Genomic DNA, 25,350 nt, shown 5'->3' with positions numbered 1-25,350 from the left:
ATAAGGCAAGCAACAGAAATTAACTCTGAGAGTAACAAAATGCCAAATTTAACAGAAAAAGATTTCAAAGTCATTTATATGATTCTTATAAATATGTTCAAAAAAGTAAGAGAAAGCATGATTAAAGCAATAAAGTACAATGACAATATTGCATCAAATTGAGAATATTAATAAAGAGAAACTATTTAAAAATATATGAATTTTAGAGTTCAACAGTACTGTTGAATGTTTTTTAAAAAATTTGGGGGTCTCCACAGTAGATTTAAATCTGCAGAAGAATTAGAAAAAATTGATCAATAGAGATTATTCAAACCAAAGAACAGAGAGAAAGAAGAATGAAGAAAAATGAAAAGAGCCTTAGAGAAATATGAGCCCAAAGAAGGGACACCAATATGTGTGTAATGAGAGTACAGAAGATGAGAGAGAAAAAGAAATAATGGGCGAGAACTTCCCAAATATTTTGAAAACCAATATCCTATACAGTTAGTAAGTCCCATAAACTCCAGTAGGATATATGCACAGAGACCCATAAACAGATACATTACAGTAAAAATGCTTAAAGTCAAAGAAAATGAGAAAAATCTTGAAAACAAAAGAAAAAGTGACATTACTTGCAACAGAACCTCAATAAAACTAGCAGCTCACTCCTCATGGAGGCCTGGGATTGTGGAATAACACATTTAAAGTGCTCAGAGGAAGAAAACCTGTCAACCAAGAGTACTATATCTAGAAAAGCTATCTTGCAAAAATGAAGGCAAAATATTTTCCAAGATAAGTAAAAACTGAGAGAATTTGTTGGTAGCAGACCTGCCTTACAAGAAAAACTAAAGGAATTGATCCAGGCTGAAGCAAGTGGCCCTAGATGGTAAATCAAATCCACACAAACAAAGCACTAATAAAGGTAATTATGTAATTATAAAAGATTCCATAAATGCATATATTTTTTCTTTTTTTCTTTTAGCTGATAAGAATAGAGCTTTATAGGTGTAACATTATCTCTCTCATTCTTCCTCTTACTCTGGAATCGATCTAACATAAACTCAAAGCTGATTCTGATAAGGGATATAAGGTAAACCTTAGAGCAACTGCTTTTAAAAAATCTCAAAAACATAGTGAAAGAGATCATTAGAGAAATTAATAGGCTCCTTAGAAAAGATCCACTTAATATGAAAGACAGTTGTAAAGGATGAATAGAGGAACAAAAAAGACATATAGAAAACAAAATGTCAAATGACAGATATAAATCCAACTATATCAATAATATTAAATGAATGAATTAAACAACCTAATTACAAGACAGAGATTGTCAAATTGGATATAAAAAACACGATCTAACTATATATTCTAAAGGGAACAGATTACATTCAAGGACAAAAATAAATTGAAAGTAAAAATACTGGAAAAGATACGTCTTTTAAAGAGCAGCCAAAGGAAAGCTGGAGTGGCTATCCTAATATCAGGTAAGAGACATTGAAAACAAACAAAAAATGTTAGTAGACCTAAAGAGGGATATTTTATGAGGATAACAGTTCCAATTATCAGGAAGATGTAACAATTATAAACATATATAAACTTAATAACATGGCACCAAAATACATGAAATGAAAACTGACAGAAATTAAGGGAGAAATAGAAGATTCAATAATAATAGTTGAAGACTTCAACACCCTACTCTCAATAATGGATAGAACAACTAGACAGGTCAAGAACTGTATAGGACACTTGAACAGCACTATTAAAAATTAGATCTAACAGACATGTACAGAACACTCAACAACAACAGGTACAGATTCTTCTCCAGAGCATATAGAACATTCTCCAGGGTAGATCATATGCTAGGCCATATAAAACATCCTCAATAAATTTGATAAGTTAGAAATAAAGTATGTTGTCCAACCACAGTGGAATGAAATATGAAATCAATAGCAGGAAAAAAAATGGGAACTCACAAATATGCCAAAATTGAAGAATGTATTACTAAATAACCAATGTATCATAAGTAAAAAGAGAAACAAAATACTTTGAGGTGAATGAAAATCAAGACATAGGATAGTAATACTTGTGAGATGTAGCTAAGACAATGCTTCTAGGGAAATTTATAGCTGTAAATGCCTATATTAAAAAAAGACATTAAATCAGTAACCTTCCACCTCAAGACAATGGAAAAAGAAGAGCAACCTAAACCTAAAGTGAGAAGCAAGAAAATAATAAAGAGTACAGCAGAAATTAATGAAAGGGAGAATAGAAAAAAATGAAACCTAAAGCTGATTCTTTGAAAAGATTTTAGAAAATGGGCAAACTTCAGTTAGAATGACCAAGAAATAAAGAGAGGACACTCAAATTACTACAATCAGAAATGAAAGAAGGGACATTACCATTGACTTTATGGTCATAATAAGGAATGCTTTGAATAAGTGTACATCGACAAATTAGGTAACTTAGAATAATTGAGAAATTTGTTAGAAAGATGTAACTCCTGAAACTGACTCAATAGGAAATAGAAAATCCAAACAGATCTATATGAAGTAAAGAGATTGAGTTAGTAATTAAAAAAAAAACAAAACCCCAAAGAATATTCCATACCCAGATGGCTTCACTACTGAGTTCTATCAAATACTTAAGGAAGGATTAATACCAATTATTCACAAAATCTACTAAAAAATTTGAAGAGAACATTTCCCAACTCATTCTACGAGTGAGGTATTACCTTCATATCAACACCAGACAGACATCACAAGAGAACTACAGACCAGTATCTCAAAGGAGTATGGATGTAAAAATCCTCAAGAACATACTAGCAAACCAAATCCATGTAAAAAGAATTATACACGATGATTAAGTAGGGTCTATCTCAAGGATGCACAGTTGGTTTAACATCCCAATGTTATAATGTCATACATAATATGGAAAGGATAAGAAAAATGATATATTTCAACTGATACATAAAAAGGTTTTGATAAAATCCAACATGCTTTTTTTGATAAAAAATATTCAACAAACTAGGAATAGAAGGGAAGCTCCTCAACACAATAGAGTGCAGCTGTGAAAAACCCATAGCTAACATTATACTTAATGGTAAAAAACTGGATGCTTTTCCCCAAGATCAGGAGCAAGACAAGGATGTGTACTCTTGCTACCTCTACTTTAAATTGTATTGAAGATTCTAGGTGGGGTAAGTAGGCAATAAAAAGTAATAGAGACATGCAGAGTAGAAAGGAAGAAGTGAAAAATATTTCCATTCACAGACGACATGTTCTTGTATATAGAAAAATCCTACAGAATCGACGAAAAACCTGTTAGAACTAACAAATGAGTTCAAGTAAGGTGACAGGTTACAAGATCAATATATAAAATTCAGTTGTATTTTTATATACTTGTAATGAACAAACTGAAAATAATATTAAAACAATTTCATTCAATGAAGTATCAAAAAGAATAAAAAACAGTAAATTTAATAAAAGAAGTACAAAATGTATAGCTTGAAAACGATAACACATCACTGAAAGAAATTATAGAAGATCAAAAAAAATGGAAAATCATCATGTTTATGAATCAGAAGACTTCACATCATTAAGATGGCAATAATCCTCAAACTGAGTTATAGATTCAGTACAATCTCTTATCAGAATCAGCTCATTGCTTTGTAGAAATTGACATGTTGATTCTAAAATTCATAAGGAAATACAAACCAAACAGTCCGGCAAAAAGACTTCCTGATATCAAAACTTACTAGAAAGCAATACTGAGAAAGACAGTGTGGTACTTACACGAGGATAAACATACAGATCAATGGAACAAAACTGAGGACCTGGAAATAAATCTATGCCTCTATGGTCAGCTAATTTTCAGCAAAGGTGCCAAGACCATGCAATAAGGAAAGAGTAGTCTTTTCAACAAATGGTGCTGGGACAACTGGTTATCTACTTGCAAAAGAATGAAGTTGGACAATTACCTAATACCATATACAAAAATTAATTCCAAATGGATCAAAGGTCTGCATGTGAGAGCTAATACTCTAAAACTCTCAGAAGAAAATATAGGAGTAAATCTTTATGACCCTGAATTTGGCAAGGGATTTTTGGATATGGATATGACACCAAAACACAGATAACAAAGGTTTAAAAATATATACTGGATTTTATAAAAATTAAAACCTTTGTACTTCAAAGGACACTATCAAGAAAGTGAAAAGACAATTCATTGAATGGGCCAAATATGCAACTTACACATCTGATTAGGGACTTGTTTCTGGAATGTACAAGGAACTCTCACAACTCAATAATAAAAAGACAACCCAATTAAAAAATGGGCAAAGAAGCTGAATAGATATTCAATAAAGAAGAGATACAAATGGCCAATAAGCATATAAAAATATGTGCAACATTACTGCTCATAAGAGAAATACAAATCAAAACCACAATGAGCTATCACTTCCTACTCACTAGGATGGCTAGAATAAAAAATGTCAGGTAACATAAGGATTGACGAGGATGTGGAGAAATAGGCACTTCACACACGGGAATGTAAAGTGGCTCAGCCACCTTGGAAAACAGTTTGGTGGTTCCCCAATGTATTAAATATCAGGTTACCATATGACTCAACTATTCCATTTCTAGGTATATACCAAGAAAAATGAAAATGCATGTCCACACAAGAACTTAAACACAAATGTTTAAAGTAGCATTATTTATAATAGCCATAAGGTGAATAATCCAAATGTCCATCAACAGACACATGGTCAAACAAAATGTGATATATCTATACAAGGGAATATTTTTCAGCCATAACAAGAATGGAATATTAATACCTATTGTAACTTGACCGAATCATGAAAATATTATGTTAAGTGAAAGAAGCTGGTCACAAAGACCTCATATAATTCCATCCATATAAAAGTCCATAATAGAGAAATTTAGAGACAGAAAGTAGATTAGTGGTTGTTCAAGTCTGGGTAGAAGAGGGTAGGGAGGAGAGTGATAGCTGAAGGATAAAGGATTTTCTTTGAGGTAATAAAAATGTTTTGAAATTGACTCAGGTGATGGTTGTACATATCTGTGAATATACTAAAAACCACTGGAATTTATGCTTTGAATGACTTATGTGCTTGTGTTCTATCTTAATAATGGTGTTTTTCAAAAGCAGGCAAAGGTAAAAGGAAAATAGCAGTACAATTCTAATGCTCATAATATCTGGAAGATGTTCCCTTGGGTGTGAAGAGAGGCAGAGGGGGTGGTGGAGGATTGTCTGTTCTCTGTGGGAGTAGAGAGGTATGTTTTATCAGGAAGCCAGACATAGAAACTTGTAAATTGTGGGTTTAGGGTTTTTGGCTTTGGAAATAGAGGCTAGACAATACCTTTAATTACCCACACGACCTTAGGCAAGTCATTTTATCTTGCTTGGCCTCATTTTTCATTCCTAAAACAAGGGGAGAGAGGAAGTGTATGCTCTCTAAAGTTCATGTAGCAATAAATTCTCTGATTTGAAGAGCAAAGCAGATTTGCACAGATGAAGACTTGACAGACAGAATTTTAAAAAGAGGGAATTAGTTTTTGGTGTCTACCACATACATTGGGTTGTATATACTACCTTTCTCAACTCTCCAGCTCCTCTGGGTATATATGGAGGCCCATTTGCCAAAGCATAATCTTGGTTAGCTACATCTCACTAAATCAGAGTTTCCTAAAGTATGTATTTCCTAAAGGAATATATTTTGAAAAATGCTAGAGCAAAGGGCTAGCCTTCAAAAGCCAAGATATTTCTCTTCCAAGAGGATTTTATATTTCAACTGCAGAGTCTTAGAAATTAAGGAAATATTGAAGCCTCCCAGAATTACTTTATTAATGGTGGCATTGCGACAAGTTATCGGGGGAGATATTTTGGGTGAACTGAGCTGGCTTGGTGCTTTTCAAATCATATTACATAAGATGTGGACTAGTTAGAGCAAGTTGGCCCAGACTTCAAACCACATCCAAGATGAGACAACAGAAGTACAGTTTCTCAAATCTAGAAGAAATCTTAGAGAAGAGGCTGTGAGGTCATATAAGATCATTAAGGAATTTTTCTTTCTTTTCTTTTTTTTTTTTTTTTTTAACTCTGTGGAGATTTTGTAACATCATCAGCAAGGTTCATTCTCATTGCGTGAAGACAGTTTAGAGAATATTTACAGAGCTCTCCAATCCTTCATCATGCACTCCATTTCCACATAGCATTCACTTTTGTTAAGCCTTTATACCTACAGGAGATGACCTACTTGACCTGCTGACAGTTAATTATTTCTGAGGGACTGTCTTCATAGGAAATGTGGAAGGGGCAACAGAGAGTGGGAGTTAGCCCCACCAATCATCTCTCTCACAGGCATACACAAATTGCTCAAAGGGCTCTTGAACATTATTAGACAACTTCTGGTTATTTTGCGATTTATCACTGGAAATGGCCATTGACATTTACCTTTCAGTCCTCCTATTTATTCATGACCTTGCTCATTCATCTTCTGTGTGTGTCCTCTCTATTGAGTAGTTACTGAGTACCCACCCTTGGATGGCTGCAGGAGAGGGATGGAATGCTGGCCCTCAGAGAGCTTACTGTATTTGAGAGACAAGATAATATGTAAGTTTTACATTATAGATAACTCCAGAATTGTACATATATAAGCTTAGATGAAGAGTTTAGATTGTTTTGCTTTAGAAGTTCTGAGCACGGGGGGCCTCTTTGTCTTTTTTCATGTTTAGTACAAAGACTGGGCATCTTTAAATTAGGTTTATCAGGAATATTAATTTCATTTCTGACACTGAGAAGCTAAATAACTTTGGGTTAGTTCTTCAATTACATTTATTTCCAAAATGGGAACAGTAATAGCTATAGTACAAGACTGTTTGGTGAGATAGTAGGACTTCCTAGATGTTTGTTAAATTTGGTGTTTCCTTCTAGTTTTTACTTGCTTGAAGGGACTTTCATTTATTCCTTCATGTATTTATTTGTTTTAGGATTTATTTATTTGAGAGAGAGAGAGACAGTGCAAGCTTGAGCAGGGAGGGGCAGAGGCAGAGGGAGAGGGAGAGAGAGAATCTTAAGCAGAATCCCTGCTGAGCATGGAGCCAGACATGGGGCTCCATCCCAGGACCTTGAGATCATGACCTGAGCCAAAATCAAGAGTCAGTCACTTAACCGACTGAGCCACCCAGGTGCCCCGATTCATTCATGTATGTATTAAGTATCTACTCTGTACCAGGAACTATTCTACATGCTGGAATCCTTACCATCATGAAACTTTACTTCTACTTTCTAGTGGGTGAAAATATGTAACTAAAAACACTCAAATTGCCATAACCTTATGAAAGAAAAGGGTACTAGGCTAGAAGATTGCTACTATAGCAGAGTGGTCAAGGAAGACCTCTCTAAGGAGGTAGCATTTTGGTAGACACTGGACAGATGAAAGACAATGAGGGGGAAAAAAAGACATTATAGACAATGAAATGCAAGTGAAAAAAAGACTTAAGGTGGGAAAGAGCTTGGTGTATTGGAAGAGCAGAAAGGGGCCCAAGGTAGCTAAGATTAGTAATTAGCAAGTGAGACATGATATGCACTATGCCTGTGGAAAGACAGGCAGAGGTCAGATCATGGAGTGCCTTGTAGCCGTGGCAAAGCATAGAAAGCTCCAGCAAGGAAGGGATTTTGTTTGTTTTACTCAACATTGGATCTCTTGCACCTAGAACAGTGCCTGCCATAGGAAGTAACATGAAACACGGGTTGAATAAATTTTATTCCAAGTGCAATTCTAAGTAATTATATGCCATACGCTTTAAAACTTTATCTAGCTGCTGTGTGAGGGCTGGATTGTAGCTTTGAGTGGAACCAGGGGATAGAAGAGGTAGGGACTTTTGCAGTAGTCCAGGCGAGAGACGGTGGTGGTTTGAGCTGGAGTGGTAGTAGGGAAGATAAGAAGTGGAGACATTTGTGCTATATTTTAGGGGTCAGGTCTCTAGCACTTGGTGTTAGATTGGATTTGGGTGTGTGTGGGGGCTGGGGATAGGTGCATTTCTGTAGATGATGAAGCTTGCGAGAGGAGATTCTGAGAGGTTTAGGGAAAGTGATTAATTGTACTATTTTCTACTTGTTTGGTTTTGAGATGCCAGTAAGAGATCTAAGTGGAGATGTCAAGGTTTCAGCTGGATATTACTTGCCTGGTGCTTAATGAAGAGGTTTTAATTGTAGGTGAAGTGATATTTAAAGCCACGGACTGGATGATATCCCTGCAGAGAGTAGAGGCGCATGGGAGAAGAGTGTCCAGATGAGGTCTGGGGAACTCCAACATTTAAAGATGGGGCAGCAGTAAAGAACTCAGCACAGATCCAGGTCTGGCATGAGATGTAGGAGGAAGGCTAGTGTGGTGTCACAGAAGCTGGAAGTTCAAAGAGAAAACTGTTTCAAGCAAGAGGATGGTCAACTGTGTTGAGTGTTCCTGAGAGGCATGTAACATGTGGATAGGGGAGTGGCCATTGATTACATCTGGCACCTGAATTGTGTGGCATTCCTCTTATATTCAAATTTTTATTTTTTATTTGAAAAATGACGTAAGCACAGTATAAAACATACAGAAAATAAAGAGAAGTTTATTGGTACCTATGACAAGAAAATTTTCAATGGTTCCTATGGGAAGAGAGCCAGATTGAGTGGGTTGAATAATGAGTGGAGATTCCTGAGAAGAGATGGCATAGTAAACAAATAACTAAATAACTGTCCGTTTCCTCTTGAAATCCCACTGAGAAGACAGTAAGCCGTTTTTTAAAAGGCTTTTTATAAAGCCACAAAGCCTCCTGGGAGCTGGTGAGAAATGTAGACTTTCAGGCCCTACTGCAGCCTTACTGAACCAGAATCTGAATTTTCCCAATATATTCTTCTGATTTGCTTACACATTAAAGTTTGAGAAGTACTGACTTGGCAGACTCTAGAAAATGGAATCCTAAACCAATGTGCTTCACACTGCACAGTCCCTAAAACACTCAGGAATTGGAGGCATTGGTGTCCCTGGAAGTGGGACTGGGGAGGAAATAGGGTCAGGGGGCTAACTAAGGAGGATTGGTCGGAAGATGAAGAGGCAGCCATACTTCCCACTTGGAGCAGTCAGGCAAGTGCTTCTGTCCCCCTGAGCAAAACAGCAAAGGTTTATTCTTAGAAGAGAGTAGAATAGATAGTTTCTGAACTGGAGGACACCCGAGAATACTGATGGCAGCTGAGGCCCTAGCCCTTTTCCTTAGCTACCAGAATGCTGGCATAGGGCTTCACCCTTCGGGTAGAAGCTTGGGAAAATCTTATCCAGGGAATTTGACTAACCCCAGAGGCAAGATTTAGATGCTGACTCAGTGATTTCCTATCTTAATAGCCCGCCATTTGTTTGTTTCTTTCCCTTCCTTCCTTCCTCCCTCCCTCCCTTCTTCCTACTCCTTCCCTCCTTCCTTCTGTCCTTCCTTGCTTCCTTTTCTGCTTTTGCTCTTCCCCTGGAATCTTACTGGAGAGCTCTGCTTCCAGAGCTACTTTGTAATATTCTCCAGAGCTACTTTGTAATTTTCCTATCTGGCTATCATATCTGTTTGTTCTTTTTCCTCTTGTCTCTAGTATATGTTTGGAGGAATCAGATGCCATTCCAAGACTGTATGTTCTTACTGAAGGAGCTCAACAGATTTTCACAATCAGGGTCCTGATAAGCAATTTTGCTACTGTATGTGGAATTTCAGATGACCTCTTTGCTGTTCACCATTTTGTCATATTTGCTTTCATTGCCTTTTCAGTTTGTTTTCGAAATTAAAAATGTGTTTCTTGTTGCATTTTCCACAGTTTCTCCCCCACCTCCAATATATTTGCTTAGAGAAATTCTACACAGCTTGCTCACAAAGCAAACACCAATTAAATGAAGGTTTCTTTTGTTCCTGCCTTGACCAGAGATTAGCTTTGGTGGGTGTATGGCAGTGGCAGGGGTTTGGACCGACTCTCGATACTTGCTCAGGAGTTAACCTGAGGATGGCGTGATCATTCTTTTTCATTCACTTTGTTTTTCAATTCTAAAGCTAACATAGGCATGCAAAACAGCTTGAAATTTACACAAAAAGAAAATTGCTTACAAGTTCAGAAGCATCGAAGAATTCCTTCTTAGCGTCCCCCTTTTGCCAAAGTTGAAATGTTTAAGTTGTGTCATTTTCAGAAGAGACATCAGGGCTTTGTCGGGACTAAGTCTATATGATTACCATATTTCAGAGACGACACTCAGCTTCTCGGGGGGAAACTGGCATACACAGTCTGTTGATTCATATACTCCTTTAACCTACTCTCTCCTGGTATCCACATAATAGCATTCGTGAACGCAGGCGCTTTGGGGAAAATTATAAAGTTGGCAAAGAAAACAGTGCAGACTAAGTTTTCCCTTTTGGTGTCATTTTCCACCTTCTGTATTATTTTCTTCTATCTCAATTCACAGGATACGGTCCCTTGCATTTTCACAATTTGAAAACTTCTAGTCGCATTTAAATATTTGGACATCAGTCAATTAAACTTTACCATACATTTGCTGGTGTTCGTTTGCCATTCTCTTCCATTTGAGGTCCGAGTTGTCCTTGAAAAATAAAGCTAGGATTTTCTGACCTTTTAAAGATTAGACTGCTGTGGAAGTGGCCCTGCCTAACTCCTGAAATCAACCCTAGGTGGTCAGAAGGGCAAATCTAGATGGGACAGGCCGATGCCCAGCTTCTCACCCACTTGCCTCTGGCACGAAGCAATCAAGCATCTTCTCATTGGATTTTCCTGGGCATCCATTTCTTCCAGTTCACACAACCTGTGATTTCAGATTGCAACTTGCAAGTAATTGTCAAATGATCGAGTTTGACAATGACTATTCTGGGTTCCCAGCAGGGATTTTGACTTTTGTGGGTAAAAGTGAGGAAAAACAGTATTGTCATTATTTCTCTGATGTTCTTCTCTTTGAACAGCTCCCCTGTTGATTCCTTTTTTTCCCTGAGAGCCTAATACAGTGCCTTGTACAAATATAATCAAATATTTGCTGTTGAAAGAAAACCATGAAAAATGAGCATCTTTACTTTGGTCTCAAAAACTGAATAATACTGAAGTAACATACTTGAGGTTGGAGAAGATAATAGTATTGGGTAGGAGAATAGAAGACCTATCTGGGAATAGAAAGTAGTGTATGAAGGAAAGAGTTAAGGGCATGGAAGATGAAAGAGAGGACAGGAGAGCTAATCTGAGGCCAAAACATGGAAGACCCTAATGTCCAACTTAGGACTTGGGACTTTTGTCCTAGCTCTGGATATTAGAGCCCACAGGGGAATTCAATGAGAGCAAGAGCTCAGAGCCAGGAGCTGGGAGGGCAGATGATGGAAGGCACAGAAACCAGTTTAGAAACTGTTACTGTGAGATAGTAAGGAACACGCAAGTAGAGGCAAGCCTGTCTTCCAGGGGTGTGATCCATCACCTGAACCAGAATTTAGTAAACTTTATCAGAAGGGACAGAACATTTTAAACTGGAGCCACTCCTGAAAAATCTAGTGTTCCAGGCTGTGGCCCTTTCTTAAGAGGGGCCTTTCTTTTTCATGCCCTTCTTCTTCTGGGAGGACTGTGGATGAAATGTTCCGTGGCCTCCCATCAGCCCTCATCTATTGAGTTATAGTCATTGCTGGAGATGGGATCTCCCACAAATCTTTGCTTAAAACCCCTTTGCAAATTGAAAATAACAAGAGAGAGGGGTATCTGTGTGAGGTTTTCCATGCTGTATTTCAAAACAAAACTGTCTGCTGAGCCTAAAGGAACCCTCCTCAACTCCTACCCCCGCCCCCCAAAATCCCACAACTGAAATCACAGGAGTTGAGGAATTACATACCTGCTGGACTCTGAGACCTAGAAAAAGCTTATTGGCTTTGAGAAGATTGGTGCCTGAAGATGTTTGTCACATCGAAGCATTTTAGAATTGAATGAAACTTTGGCATTATTTTACTTCAAGTTTCCACCAATGTACTGATGAATTTTCTTTCTGATGCCCTCTATTAATTGATCTCTCTGTGTCACTTAAACTTAGCTGAGCTTTTTGGGTTCCTATTTTTTAGAGGTTTTCATCAAGCTTGGCATTAGGGGGATACAGAAATTGGCTCATACTATTTTCCACTATTTCTAACATAGCATTCTGTGAAAGCTCAGTGTTAGCTCTTGCCGAAAAGGTCTGGGAGAAGTGATGAAAGAGTGGACTCAAGCTACTCCTAAGGCTAAAAATATCATTGAGTTCAAGGCTATGGCCAGGGTTTGGTTACTTTATTCTTTTTTTTTTTTTGCACATCACTTGAAGTTTTTTAGATCAGTTGGCATATCCTGTAGGAAAGAACAAGGTAATGACATGTTCAGGTCGAAGACACAACACATGCTCTGAGATATTTCAGGGGAAGTCAGATTAAGAACAAACATTCAGATCTCATTATAATCAGATCCTAAGCAATTAAAAATAATTACTCTCTTTCCTAGCTGACCTTGTGGGGTATATAAACTAGAGTCTAGTCTAAACAAAGCTAAATTGGAGAGTCTAAATCTAACAGCTTAAAAAAAAGTATAGTCCAATCGACCATAGTGACTAGATAATCCAATTAATGGCTGTGGGGAGGGATAATCAAAAGTTAAATGAATTTCCCATTTATTGCCAACATGTCTTGCTTCTGAAGCTTAGGCTTCTTTGGTAGAGGACTTGGGTGAGGAAGGACAGCTCTCACCTTTAGGGTAAACAAGGGATTTTATTATCACCAAGCTAGTGGAATTTTGCTGTCTCAAACCCCTACTCTTCAATTGCTGATAATGACTCTGTAAATTATAGCGCTCAGCCAATTCTCAGGGTAGAGTTCATCTTGTATTTTAAAGGATTCTTTCCCTGCAATATAATTTCGACTTTTTCCCTTTCAAGGTACCGCATTATATAGCTCTCCCTTTAGTCATTTTTCTGATTCCTCCACAGGGAATATAAACCTCCCTTACCCCCAGCCCAATTAAATTCCACATGTTGGACATACATATACCGTTTCTCACTAAAGTAGGTGCAAGGTTTTGTTTTGAGAGAAAGGATTATGTATTCATTAGCATGAAAACTGTGCTGTTTGTTTCTTTCAAAGAAATATCTAAACAAGACAGTAGGAGTCTGTGGATATGGGCACCAGGGGTAATCTTCACAGTGGGATGTTTGGTTTGATATCCAGATAGAACTACAGTAATCAAAGCACATCTGGGGAACACAGGAAACCTCACATTCAGGGTTTGGAATCTGACCTTAATTGGCAAAAATTATATTTCTTTGAACATTTCTGCCTGGCTTAAAGTGATTTTGTTTAGGCAATGTCATTTATCTTTTCAATATTCTTGTTAGGTATAGAGAGGCAAGTATTATTACTTATGTCAGGAGAATTGAGTGACGTGCTTAGAATTCAGAATGTTCAACTTTTTAACTTAGGAGATTTGTTTCTGATCTTTGTATTTTTCTGAATAAATTAATTGATTCTAGAATGATATACAGGCATTTTCTTAAAAGAAACACATAAAAAAGGCAAGGAAAATAAGAAAACTATCAAATCCTATAGTAGTTCACTGCAGGGAGGGCAATAATCATCTTTTATAAGAATCTTTTCCTTAGTACTGAGGAATGGAGCAAATAAACAGATGTAATTCCCCCTGATTTATTGTATCATTTGTTCTACATGTAATTGAGGGCCCAGAACATACATTGCGTCGAACCAGGCACCATAAAGAATACAAGAGAAATTTTCACTACAGTGGAGGAAATAGGACACACATGAAAAAATAAGGACAAAGTAAGAAATTAAGTGTGAAATGAACTGTACTAGCATTCAGATTAAATAAAGATGAAGTGATCAGGGAAGACTTCATCAAGGAGGCAACCTTGGAGCAAGATGATGATAAGTAGGTAGGATTTCAAGAGGCAAGAAAGAAGAAACTGAGGATAGTATAAACAGGAGGCAGAACATGAAGACACAGGGAGGCAGAAATACACAAACTGAGCTTAAGAGTGAGTCTTCCTCAGCCTTGCAGAGTGGACGGCTCCTGTTGGAGGGCAGGGATAGGCAGTCAGAAAAATGAGCCACTGAGTGATTTTTGAATGGGGGATCATAACTTGGTGGCAATGGTATTTTATGGAGAAAAATTCAATGACAGTGTGCAGGCTGGTTTGGAGAAGAGAGAGATCAATTGATTGAAAGGAGATAAGGTAGGACATAATTATACAATCCTGGCTTTAGATATTCAGGGCCCAAACCTATGATGGCAATAAAGAAAGAATTACTGATGGGGTACCTCGGTGGTTCAGTCGTTTGAGCTTCTGATTCTTGATTTCTGCTCAGGTCATGATCTCAGGGTTGTGAGATCAAGCCCCCTGTTGGGCCCCACACTCAGCGGGGAGTCTGCTTGAGATTCTCTCCCTCCTTCTCCCTCTGCCCCTTCCCCCACTTGCATGTGCACGCTCTCTTTCTCAAATAAATAAAATAAATCTTTAAAAAAAAGAATTACTGGTAGTAGCAATATGAAGGGAGTATATAAAACTGATTGGATATGGGGAATCAAGAAAGTGAGCCATCGATACTCAACAAATCCAGAAGACAGGAGGGGTTTTTACTAGTCTTGTAATCCATTGTTTTATGTTTCCTTTCTTCACCTCAGTATAAGTAACACCTAGTTTCCACGTGGCTATAGTCTTCGCAACCATCTTCTTTATGAGAAACACTACATTCTTAAACAGCAGCTTCTCAGGCATAAAGCCCTGAAAACCCAGCCCAAGATTTGCCTGCAGCTGATACTGAGCACTGAATTGGGAGTCAGGAGGTCTAGGTTGCAGTTCAGACTTGACAAAGGATTCATTCTGGTGGCTGGTGTTGGATAGACCAGCCTTTGGAGTAGCCTTTCTTAGAGTGTGTTCTGCAGAATATTAATCCCAGAATATGCTTTCAGAGGAAAAAAAATGCACAATTAAACTTGTTTACAAACATCTAAAGCTCCATTTCCCTTTTGAAGATCACAGAACTTAATTGGCACAGTAAAAGTCTTCCCTTTTGGCCCACAGTGCTGATACATCCCTCAGAACTAAGGAAAGACTAAAGTAGCTCCTAGCTAAACAATGATCTGTGATTCTGGAATAAGGTGAGTGATCTAAACCAAAGCAGCAAAACAAGGAATAAAAGGCAAAGGGAGAAATTAAAACAAAAAAATATATAATTAGATAATTAAAAGTAAGGGCGGGTCATTTGAGATTGCAATGAGATACAGGAACTTGATATGAACAGAGGGGTCAACACATGCCTATAATAAAATCTCAGTGCAGATCTCCCTGAGTCAACAGGGACCACCAGAGGTCCCTTTTCTCCTCTTAGTATTGTGGTCATCTGACCCTGCTGGAGAGAAAGATGGCTGTACCTGTGCGGTCACTTAGAGCTAAAATTTAAGATTTTGAATGGCTGTTCACATTCTCCTTAGAAATTGTAACTCCAGGAAGAATAAAGCAGGATCAAAGTGTCCTTTCTAGATTCACTGTCTCCAATTGAAATTGAGTTTCTAGGATAAGTCAGAAATCAAAACTCCTCTGTGGTCAGAATGAAACTTCCCTGAGTTCTTGGCAAATATTGAAAGCCTAAAAGAACACATTTTCTTACTCAGAAAATAAGTGCACAGAGAGTAAGTGCTCCAGCCACGGGAGGAGGAGATTATTCTCAAGTACGTAGGCGATTATAAACTATCTCAGAGTTACAAAGATCTCTATATCAGTTGTTGAAAGCATTCTCATACCTCTTGATCCATTTGGTCATCATGAATGCCCTCTGTGGTGTTTTTTTCCTAGTGTTTGACAGATGACCACAGCAACGACAAGCATTACCACCGCCACCTGAGAGGCATGGCCCTAGGTGTTAAATAATCATTGTCCCATACAGTCCTTACAGCAACTCTTTGAGAAAGGCTAACATTACAGTTTCCATTATACAGCCAAGAGCCCATGTGGTAGAGCAATCATAGCCTGGGTTCGGACTTTAGTCTCTTGGATTCTAAAGGCTATACTATACCATCTCTGACTTGTCAAAAACAGTAAAAGCCCGCCTGTGAATATTGCCTTAGGATTCCCTCTGTTCCTGCCCCAGCTCACCGAGTTCAGTACTTTCTCCGTGGTGCCATGTTGTTTCAGGCTGCCTCAACCCCACTTAAACCAGTAAGATTTAGCTGCTTTTAGCTATAGTCTAAATCAGAAGTGGGTTAAGAGATAGCCTGTGGGTCAAAGGGGGCCTATCTTCTGTTTTTCTGTGGCTCATGAGCTAAGACTATTTTTCACTTTTTACATGATAAAAAAAAAAAAAGTGAAAAGAATATTTTGTGACATGCAACCATGATATAAAATTCAAATTTCAGTGGTGAAAATAGTTTTTGTTGGAACGCAGCCATGTTTATTCATTTCCGTTTTGTCCATGGCAGCTTTCATACAACTGTGACAGTTGAGTACTTGCAGTAGAGACTTATGGCCCATAAAGCCTAAAGTATTTATTACTGGCTCTTAACTGAAAAACTGCCGACCTCTGGGCAAATTCTAAGGGACATCTTTGTTTGAAGAGGAACAAATGAAAGGAGTCAGAGGCTTTCATTAAACACAGCATAGAAAAGAGGTAGGAACCCAGGCTCAAGTTTGGATTCCAGGTGTGCCATCTAGGAGCCACAGGGCTGACAGCATCCAAGCTGCCGAACTTTTGGCCTCCTTGGTTTGTCTCATGTGAAAAACGGAGCAACAATACCAAACTTGCAGTTCTGTTGTGAAATTTTCATAAAAGTATTTTGTATAAAGCTTCAGGCAAATGGTATGGGCCCTTCAGTAAATGGAATGTACCTGCCTGTTGATGGTGCTTTCCTGTTGCTTTGGTGTTAATATTAACATGGGCAGATGGTTGGGAATTAGAAATCTCTCGTGATAGCTGACATATATATAAAATGAAAGTGCTGCAAGGTAGATGGAATGATAGAATAAATTGTACATGGTAAGATGTAGCAGTTGTTTACCCCTGGGTGAATCTGACTAACAATGAAGCTGTGATGTGTTGACGGGTTAAGCAGTTGCACTCCCTGAAGCCTGGCTATTCCGTCCACCTCCATCTGATGTGATCATCATTAAAGTCAACACCCAAATGCAGAAGACTGCAAGGTGAATTAGAAATATGTAGTTGAATAAGCCATTTCATCTTTCCTCTGCCAGTGTTCCAGATAAACCCAATCCAATTCTTTTAAAAAACAAAAATAAAAATAATTGTTCTTGCATTCTAACTCAACATCTGAGTTCTAGTTCACTTGGCATTTTATCTGCTCTTCGATGATGAACAAACTAACCTCAAAAATATCCTCAAATAATTTTTTTACACCTAACGACTAGAGCAACATTTATCTTCTTTTCCTCTATATACCTCACCCAGAAGATTGCAAAGCTGAACTCTAGAATGGCCCAACTCACACCCTATTAATGAGTGTGCAGAGAAAAGAATCTTCTCAAGATTAGTTAAACTCTCAAGCAACTGTACTCACTCCTGGGTGGTTTTTGGGGAGGGGGGATGCCAATAACAGGCAAATATTTTCTTTCCCCTTCTTAGTTTTATGCAACTTTGTCCTCTAGTATATACACCTAAGGAAGGGGTTCACCCAGAGCTAGCCTTTGTCAAGAGTGACAAACACACGCTCTCCTACAATCTCTTTCTCAGTTGCAAAGTGCTCTTGGGCAGAGACATGTTTTAGTCATTTATATCTTAGTATGAATTATTTTTAAAAAATCATACTCCTGCTCCTCCCACACTATGCACACATACTTCCTGAAGTTTGACGTTTGGGAATGGATTTTCTTTTTTTTCCTCCCTTCTTCCCTTCTTTTCTTTCCTCCTTCATGTTTTTTATGCAGAATGAAAAAAAGAAAAAATCTCTCTTCTGGTAAAGAGATGTCAGAAAGTCGATGGCCTAGTGCAGAAGGGAGTTTAGGATGGATGAGTATCACCCTAAAATTAAACCTTGTTAGGGGTTGTCTGCTCTCGCAGTTGGTTGGCACTGCTTGGCTCATCCAGAAACATTGGAAGAAGTAGAGAGGTAGAAATGGCTATGTTTGTGAGGGAGCTATATCTTATAGTGTTAAAAATAATCCAACCACACTGGTTGTATTAAAGCCACTTTAGAAGTCAGGAACCTGAGGTTCAGAAGGGGTTAAGCAATTATTCAAAGTTGCTCAGGAGCAAGTGACTTCTTACAGGAGCTCAGGTGCATTGACCTTCTCCTGTGTTTGTGATGACCTAATAAACCAGACTGTGCGTAGGCACATCCTTCCCCATAGTCAGGAATAGTTGTGTTATTGGAAGCAGTGTAGCCAAAACACAAAGCTGACTAGTTATTTTCTCTGCCACTGCAGCCACCTCTGGATAGGAACTGAGGACTTGAGATATCCAGGGGAAAAGTAGCAAGCATAACTAACCAAGCGTGCGACCATTTGTCTCCGAGTGACCATCTGAAAGGCACCACCATGTTTGAGTGTAGCTTTGGTAATCGTGAACGGAAAAGTTGGCCGTACTCTGAGGTCAAAGAAGGGTTGTCCTTAGCTTTATGGGGCCAAGAGTGAAACAGGCTTCCAGAATAGTGGCTTCTCTTTAAAATCCTTGGAATAAATACATGGACTATATCTACACCTTCTGAGCCTAACAACTTGCTCATACTGAGGGGAAGTAGAAATTGGACAGTCCGAATAGGGTTTGGTGGAAAGAACAGTAGACTATGAGTCAAAAGACCCGATTTCTCGTTTTGGCTGTGCCTTGACTCACTGTAAGAGATCAGACAAACCTCTTGACTCTCTGGACCCCAGGTTCCTCATTTGTAAAATGAAGAGAGAGAGTGAAATGATGTCTAAAGATCTTGTCCAACTCTCAGAGTCTATCAACTTCTTATTAAAAATAGTTCAGTGAAATTCTGAAGTTGTGACTCACATTTTCCCAGCTGTAGGAAAGATGATGCTATATTTTTCCTGCTCACTCTGCCTCCCGTTTTCTTTCTTCCATTCTTCACACCCCTTCCCCTCTCCTCCAACTCCCTGTTTCCCCAGGAAGCAGAACCTCAGTTCAGGAATTATTTGCTGGTGCCTCCAAAGTGACAGTGACTCGTGCCTTCTTGAAATTCAGCATCTTTAGGAGACACATTGTACATGCCACTTAAATCACAACTGTCTTTCTGCCTCTAATTCCAGGTCTTTAAAGTTTCTAGTTTTTCAGGGCGCCTGGGTGGCACAGTTAAGCGGCTGCCTTTGGCCCAGGTCATGCAGGGTCCTGGGATTGAGCCCCACGTCGGGCTCCCTGCTGAGCAGGGAGCCTGCTTCTCCCTCTCCCTCTCCCTGCCGCTCCCCTTGCTTGTACTCTCTCTCTCTCTAATAAAAAATAAAAAATCTTAAAAAAAAAAAAGTTTCTAGTTTTTCTTAGTTTTACTTTTCCAGTTCCACCAAAGACAGTATGGAACCCAAGAGCAAATGTGTTGAAAAGACTCAAACATCTTCTTTTTGCCTTTGCATTGAGCTTTCCACATTGCCCTTTTATGGCAGCTGCTGAGACAAACTCTAAGATCCTGGGAGAGCTGCAAGCAGGGATGTTAGACTGGGGGAGTCTGTTTTACTCAAGCCTTTGGTCAGGGCAGAAATAGTTCAGCCCGACAGTTATCAGCCTAATGTGAAAATAGTAATAGCATACAACACACAAATCCAGCGCCTCCGTTGTTCCCGCTGCTTCTGATACTCACAGTTCAACGGCATTCCTGGGGAGGTCGGAGGGAATCTCTGTCACCTTGCTCTCTTGGCAGAGGAAAACCCTGTGAGAGCAGTGACAGATCCGATGATGACACCCTGAGCCTGAGCTCAGGAATGCCAGCAAGGTGACCAGCAGCAAGGCCATACTTATTCATCCATCCACCTGCTTTCTTCCTGCATCTGCAGAGAAGAATCTCCACAGATTTCAGAAGCTCCACACAGCGCCCTTATGAGAAGAGATCTGCCAGGGTCATGTGACCCAGCAGGGGATTTTTTTTTTTTTTTTTTTTTTTTTTTGGTTACTTCCAGACAAATAGCAAAATTCTTGCATGTCAGTAGTGATTTCCGGGGCAAGATAAGCTACTCCCTCATCCTTCTCTATTGGATTTCTTCCACCCTGACCCAAGGAAGACAGGAAATAAAACCTTGATGCATGTCTGGAATAGTTTACATTAATTATACCTTAGAAGTGTCCCTGCTGATCACTTCTCTCTTCAAGAAAGTGCTATGATTGACTTCCTCCAAAAGGACATGACCTACAGTGTGAAACATCAATAAGAGTGTCACTCAGTGAGGGGTGGAGACTCGTTTCCAGTCTTGGTATCAACATCTTCCTCCAGCCCACTTGGTATAAAACCAGAACTCTGGATTGTAGTCATGAGTCCTCTTTCTTGCTGTAATTAATAACCAAAAATGATGTTGCTTAGAAGACAGATGGGTGGGCTAGTGAGTTCTGGGCAGATATTCCCCAGGGAGAAGGAAACTCTGAGAGGGTGTCCACAGAGATAATTGACTTATCTGAGTGATTTGAGGCACGGACTGTGTTTTCGCTGTGGATTTAGTGGACACTCTACCCTCTGTTGTGGATCCTTTCTGGCTTCTATCATTTTCAGGCTCAGAAGATTGCATTTGCCTTTGGGACACTGGCACGAATGAATTTATTCAATCTATGCTTTTAAGTTAATTTTAAATGGCCCCTTTAGGTGACTGTCCTGGTAGTTTGATTTGGCATTCTCAATCTTCTTGATGGTGCGGGATCTGGAAACATCTGGTAACACTTCCAGGAAAGTGGCCTTTTATTTCCAACTCCAGAATCTATGAAGATTAGAAGGCAGAATATTTTCCTAAGATACTGCCTCCAATTTATTACTTGCTAAAATTAGTTTCAACACTGTCTTTAAATAATTAGTTGCATAAAATTGAGTTAGGTGAAAATACTAAACGTATGTATTTTTCCCTCTCCTCCCTCCTTCCCCCTACCTCACCAAGGAATAAAGATTTACAATGAAAGGATTAAATTATCTTTAAGGGGAAAACAGAAGCAAGTGACTCTTAGGGTGAAACTATTCCCTAGCTTCCTCTGGGAGCTACTGATTCATTCTCATTCCAGTACTAGAAGATCAGGGCAGTATTTATATGGACTCTCTATGGTTCCGGTTTTGGTTAACGTGAATAGTTAAATTATTTCACTCAACAGTTGATCCACAGAATAATAATCTTTCAGACATGGAAGGGATTTAATGAAATCAGCCAACTAATGCTTGCAAGTTGACTCTAAAATATTCACAGTAATTTAAAGGGATTTACCTACCTATGCTTGACTAACTCCAGTGATTAAAAAAAAAAACCCCAAAACTCATCACCAGTTGAAACTCCCACCCATACCCCTGCCCACAAATCCCCACTTAGAGTTGTAGAACTCCAATTGTAATTAAATTAGACCTTCTATAACGAGCACAAATCTTTTTAAAATTGAGATTTTGATTTTAAAACTACATCATATTCACAACTTACAGCACATAAATAAAATAAATGTAACTTATTAAGCAAAATAAATAGTTGTGGCCTGAAGAAATGGGACATAACCAATGCCACTGCATCTACTTAGTTGCTCCTTCCAATTTCCTCTGGTGTTCCTATGCCTAGAAGTGACCACTAATGTGATTTTTGTGTTTTAAAATTTTTAAAAATTTTATCACTAAACTGTGCATCTCCAAACAATACATTGCATGATTTTGCTTGTTTTCTGATTTTATACAAAACTTATCAGTCTTTAAGTAGTCTTTTGTTACTTGCTATTTTACACTAACTTGGTATTTTTTTATTTTCCTTTTTTAATTTATTTTTTAAAATTTAAACTCAGTTAATTAACATATAGTGTATTATTAGTTTCAGAGGTAGAGTTCAGTGATTCATCAGTCTTATACCCAGTGCTCATTACATCACGTGCCCTCCTTAATGTCCATCACCGGTTACCCCATTCCTCCCCCACCCCCTTCTCCTTTGGCAACCCTCGTTTGTTTCCTATGATTAAGAATCTCTTACAGTTTGTCTCCTCTGATTTCGTCTTGTTTCATTTTTCCCTCCTTTCCCTATGATCCTCTGTTTTGTTCTAACTTGGCATTTTTAGGAACCACCCATTTATTTTATAGGTAGCTGTAGTTAATTTTCATTACTATATAATATTCCATTGTATAAATATGCTATAACTTATGTCTTCATTCTCATGTGATCTATCTTTATCCTGAGATCAGGAAAATATTCTGCTTTTTTTTTTCCTAAAAATTTTATAGTTTTGCCCTGCACATTTAAGCCTTTAATCTGTTTGACAGTGGTTATTATATGTAGTGTGAATCAGGAACTCAATTTCATTGTTATCCAGTGACTTAGGATTTTTATCCACATGAGTGAACAATTATCTCAGAACCATTTATTGAATAGACCCTTTCCTCCCTCATCTGCAAAAATATTTTTCTCTTATTTCAGTAACTATTTTGCATGGGTTTTTGTTTAAGCTCTTTTATCATCCATTGTCCTTTTTATCTGCCACCAGTGCTATCCTTAATTACTTGAAACTTAAGTCTTGATAAGTCTTGATATAGGATATATTATAAGAAAATACCTTTCTCTTATTTCTTATAGTAGTATCTTGCCTATTTTGGACCTTGGTTATTCCATATGAATTTTAGAATCAGCTTTTAAACTTCTTGAAAAAACTTTGATAGAGTTTTGTTTGGAATTACATTGATTGTATAGATTAATTTTGAGGAAAAAAATGTCACCTTGAAGATACTAAGTCTTCCTATTCCTAATTGTGGTATATCACCATCTTTCTAGGGCCTTCATTAATGTCTCTCAATAAAGTTTGATACTTTCTCTATAAAGGTCTTAATATCTTAAATTTATTTCTAGATAACAGTTACATTTTTTTGCTATTGTAAATAATATCAATATTTAAAATAACACTTTATGTTGGTTATCACATGGTAAAAATGCAATTGATTTTAGGATATTCACCTTATAAAATTTATCTTATACATAATTGCCTTACTACATTTCTATATAGAATATCATTCACATCTAAACAATCACATATATGTAATATGTGTATTATGTATGTAATATGTACATATGAGTCTATTTCTTCTTAAGTCCTTCCTTCCTTCCTCCCTATTTTTCTTTCTCTCTCTCCTTCCCTCCCCTTTCTTCTCCCTCCTTCCTTCTCTGTTCCTTTTCCTCTCCATCTCTCTTTTTTTTCTTTCCTTCTTTTTCTTTTCTGGTTAGGATACCGAGGGCAATGATGATTAGAAGTTTATGGTGAGCATTATTGTCATGTTCCTGCTTTTAAAGAAAATATTTTCTTATTTTTCACTACTCAGATAATTTTTGTTATAGACTTTTGGTGCATACCAGGATAGATATCATGTTAAAGATCTTAGAAAAGTTTTCTAAGAGTTTCTTTCTTAGTATTAATGGAGATCAATATTGTTGAATGCCTTTCTCTCCATTTGTTTCCCCTCCCAATGTATTAATTTGTTGACTTATGATAATTTTATACTTAAACTACTCATATTCTTAGGAATAACAAACTTGGTTATGATTAATTGTCATTTTATACACTGATTTGATTACCCAATGTTGCATTTAGGATTTTGGCATCTATGCTTATAAGTAATCCATAATTTAGTAATGAGTAAGTTTTAGTGAGAAATGTTATTTCTAACTTAGGTTGTCCCCATGTGGTTTGCTATCAAGGATGTATTTGTCTCATAGACTGAGTTGCAAAATGATCTGTTATTTTGTTCTTAGGAAAAAACTGTTACAGATTGGAATAATCTATTCCTTCAATGTATAGCTTTACCTGTCTGTAAGACCATCTAAGCCTGGTTTTGTATTGTGTGCGTGTGTGTGTGTATTAAAGATATGAATTCAATTTTTAAAAATTGTTATTGGACTATTTGGGCTTCCTATTTTTTCTTAAACTTTTTGTTATAATTTTTTTTAAAGAAATTTGCTATTTAATTTGTTTTAAAATTTATTGTCAAAGATTTTTAGGATTTTCTCTGAAATATTTTTAAAACAATTTTATTTCTGTCCATTTAATTTTACTGAAGTACAATTGACACATAATGTTACATTAGTTTCAGGTACAACATGATTCAACAACTGTTATTCTATGCTCACCATAGCTGTAGCTACCATCTTTTACCATACAATGCTATTATAATACCATTGACTATATTCCCTTTTTTGTACCTTTCATCCTTCATAATTATACATTCTATAACTAGAAGCCTGTACCTCCCACTTACCTTCACCCATTTTTGCCATTCTCCCACCCCCTCCCCTCTGTTAGCCATCAGCTTGTTCTCTTTATTTGTGGGTCTGTTAACATTTTTTGTTTGTTCATTTGTTTTTTAGATTCTACACATGAGTGAAATCATAGGGTATTTGTCTTTCTCTGACTTATTTCACTTAGTATAATACCCTCTAGATCCATCCATGTTGTCACAAATGGCAGGATCTCATTCTTTTTGTGGCTGATTAATCTCCATTACACATATATACCACATTTCTTTATTTATCATCTATTGATGGACATTTGGATGGCTTCCATATATTAGCTATTGTAAATAATGCTAAAATAAACAGGGTACATCTATCTTTTTTTAAAGATTTTATTTATTTGTTTGACGGAGAGAGAGAGAGAGAGCACACAAGCAGGGGGAGCAGTAGAGGGAGAGGGAGAAGCAGGCTCCCTGCTGAGCAGGGAGCCCCATGTGGGGCTTGATCCCAGGACCCTGGGATCATGATCTGAGCTGAAGGCAGACTCTTAACCATCTGTGCCACCCAGGCACCCCTATCTTTTTTTAATTAGTGCTTTTGATTCCTTTGGAAAAATGCCTGGTAATAGAAATATAGGATGGTATATTGTTTCTATTTTAATTTTTTGAGGAATCTCCATACTGTTTTCCACAGTGATTGAACCAATTTACATTCCTACCAACAGTGCAAGAGGGTTCCTTTCTCTCCACATCTTTGCCAACATTTGTTAGCTCTTGTCTTTTGATACTAGCCATTCTGACAGGTATAAGGTGATATCTCTTGGCGGTTTTGATTTGCATAATTATTAGTGATGCTGAGCATCTTTTCATGTATTTGTTGTATGTCTTCTTTAGAAAAAGGTGTATTCAGTTCCTTGCCCATTTTGCAATTGGATTGTTTCTTTGGTGTTGAGTTTT

The 25,350-nt window shown here is 37.7% G+C and overlaps 1 protein-coding gene across 1 annotated transcript in view; it reads right to left on the bottom strand.

The window, feature by feature from the left end:
- Positions 1–20,031, bottom strand: part of FSHR (follicle stimulating hormone receptor) — a 164,149-nt gene extending 144,118 nt beyond the window's left edge. The window contains exon 1 of the mRNA XM_036069209.2: positions 19,822–20,031. Within this exon, the coding sequence (XP_035925102.1) occupies positions 19,822–19,973 (152 nt within the window). The 5' untranslated portion in view covers positions 19,974–20,031. The remainder of the gene's footprint in view (positions 1–19,821) is intronic.
- Between the last annotated feature and the right edge of the window lie 5,319 nt (positions 20,032–25,350).

The sequence above is a fragment of the Halichoerus grypus genome, chromosome 10, assembly GCF_964656455.1.
Source record: "Halichoerus grypus chromosome 10, mHalGry1.hap1.1, whole genome shotgun sequence".
NCBI classification, from domain to species: Eukaryota; Metazoa; Chordata; class Mammalia; order Carnivora; family Phocidae; genus Halichoerus; species Halichoerus grypus.
This window is presented reverse-complemented; position numbering and strand designations above follow the sequence as displayed.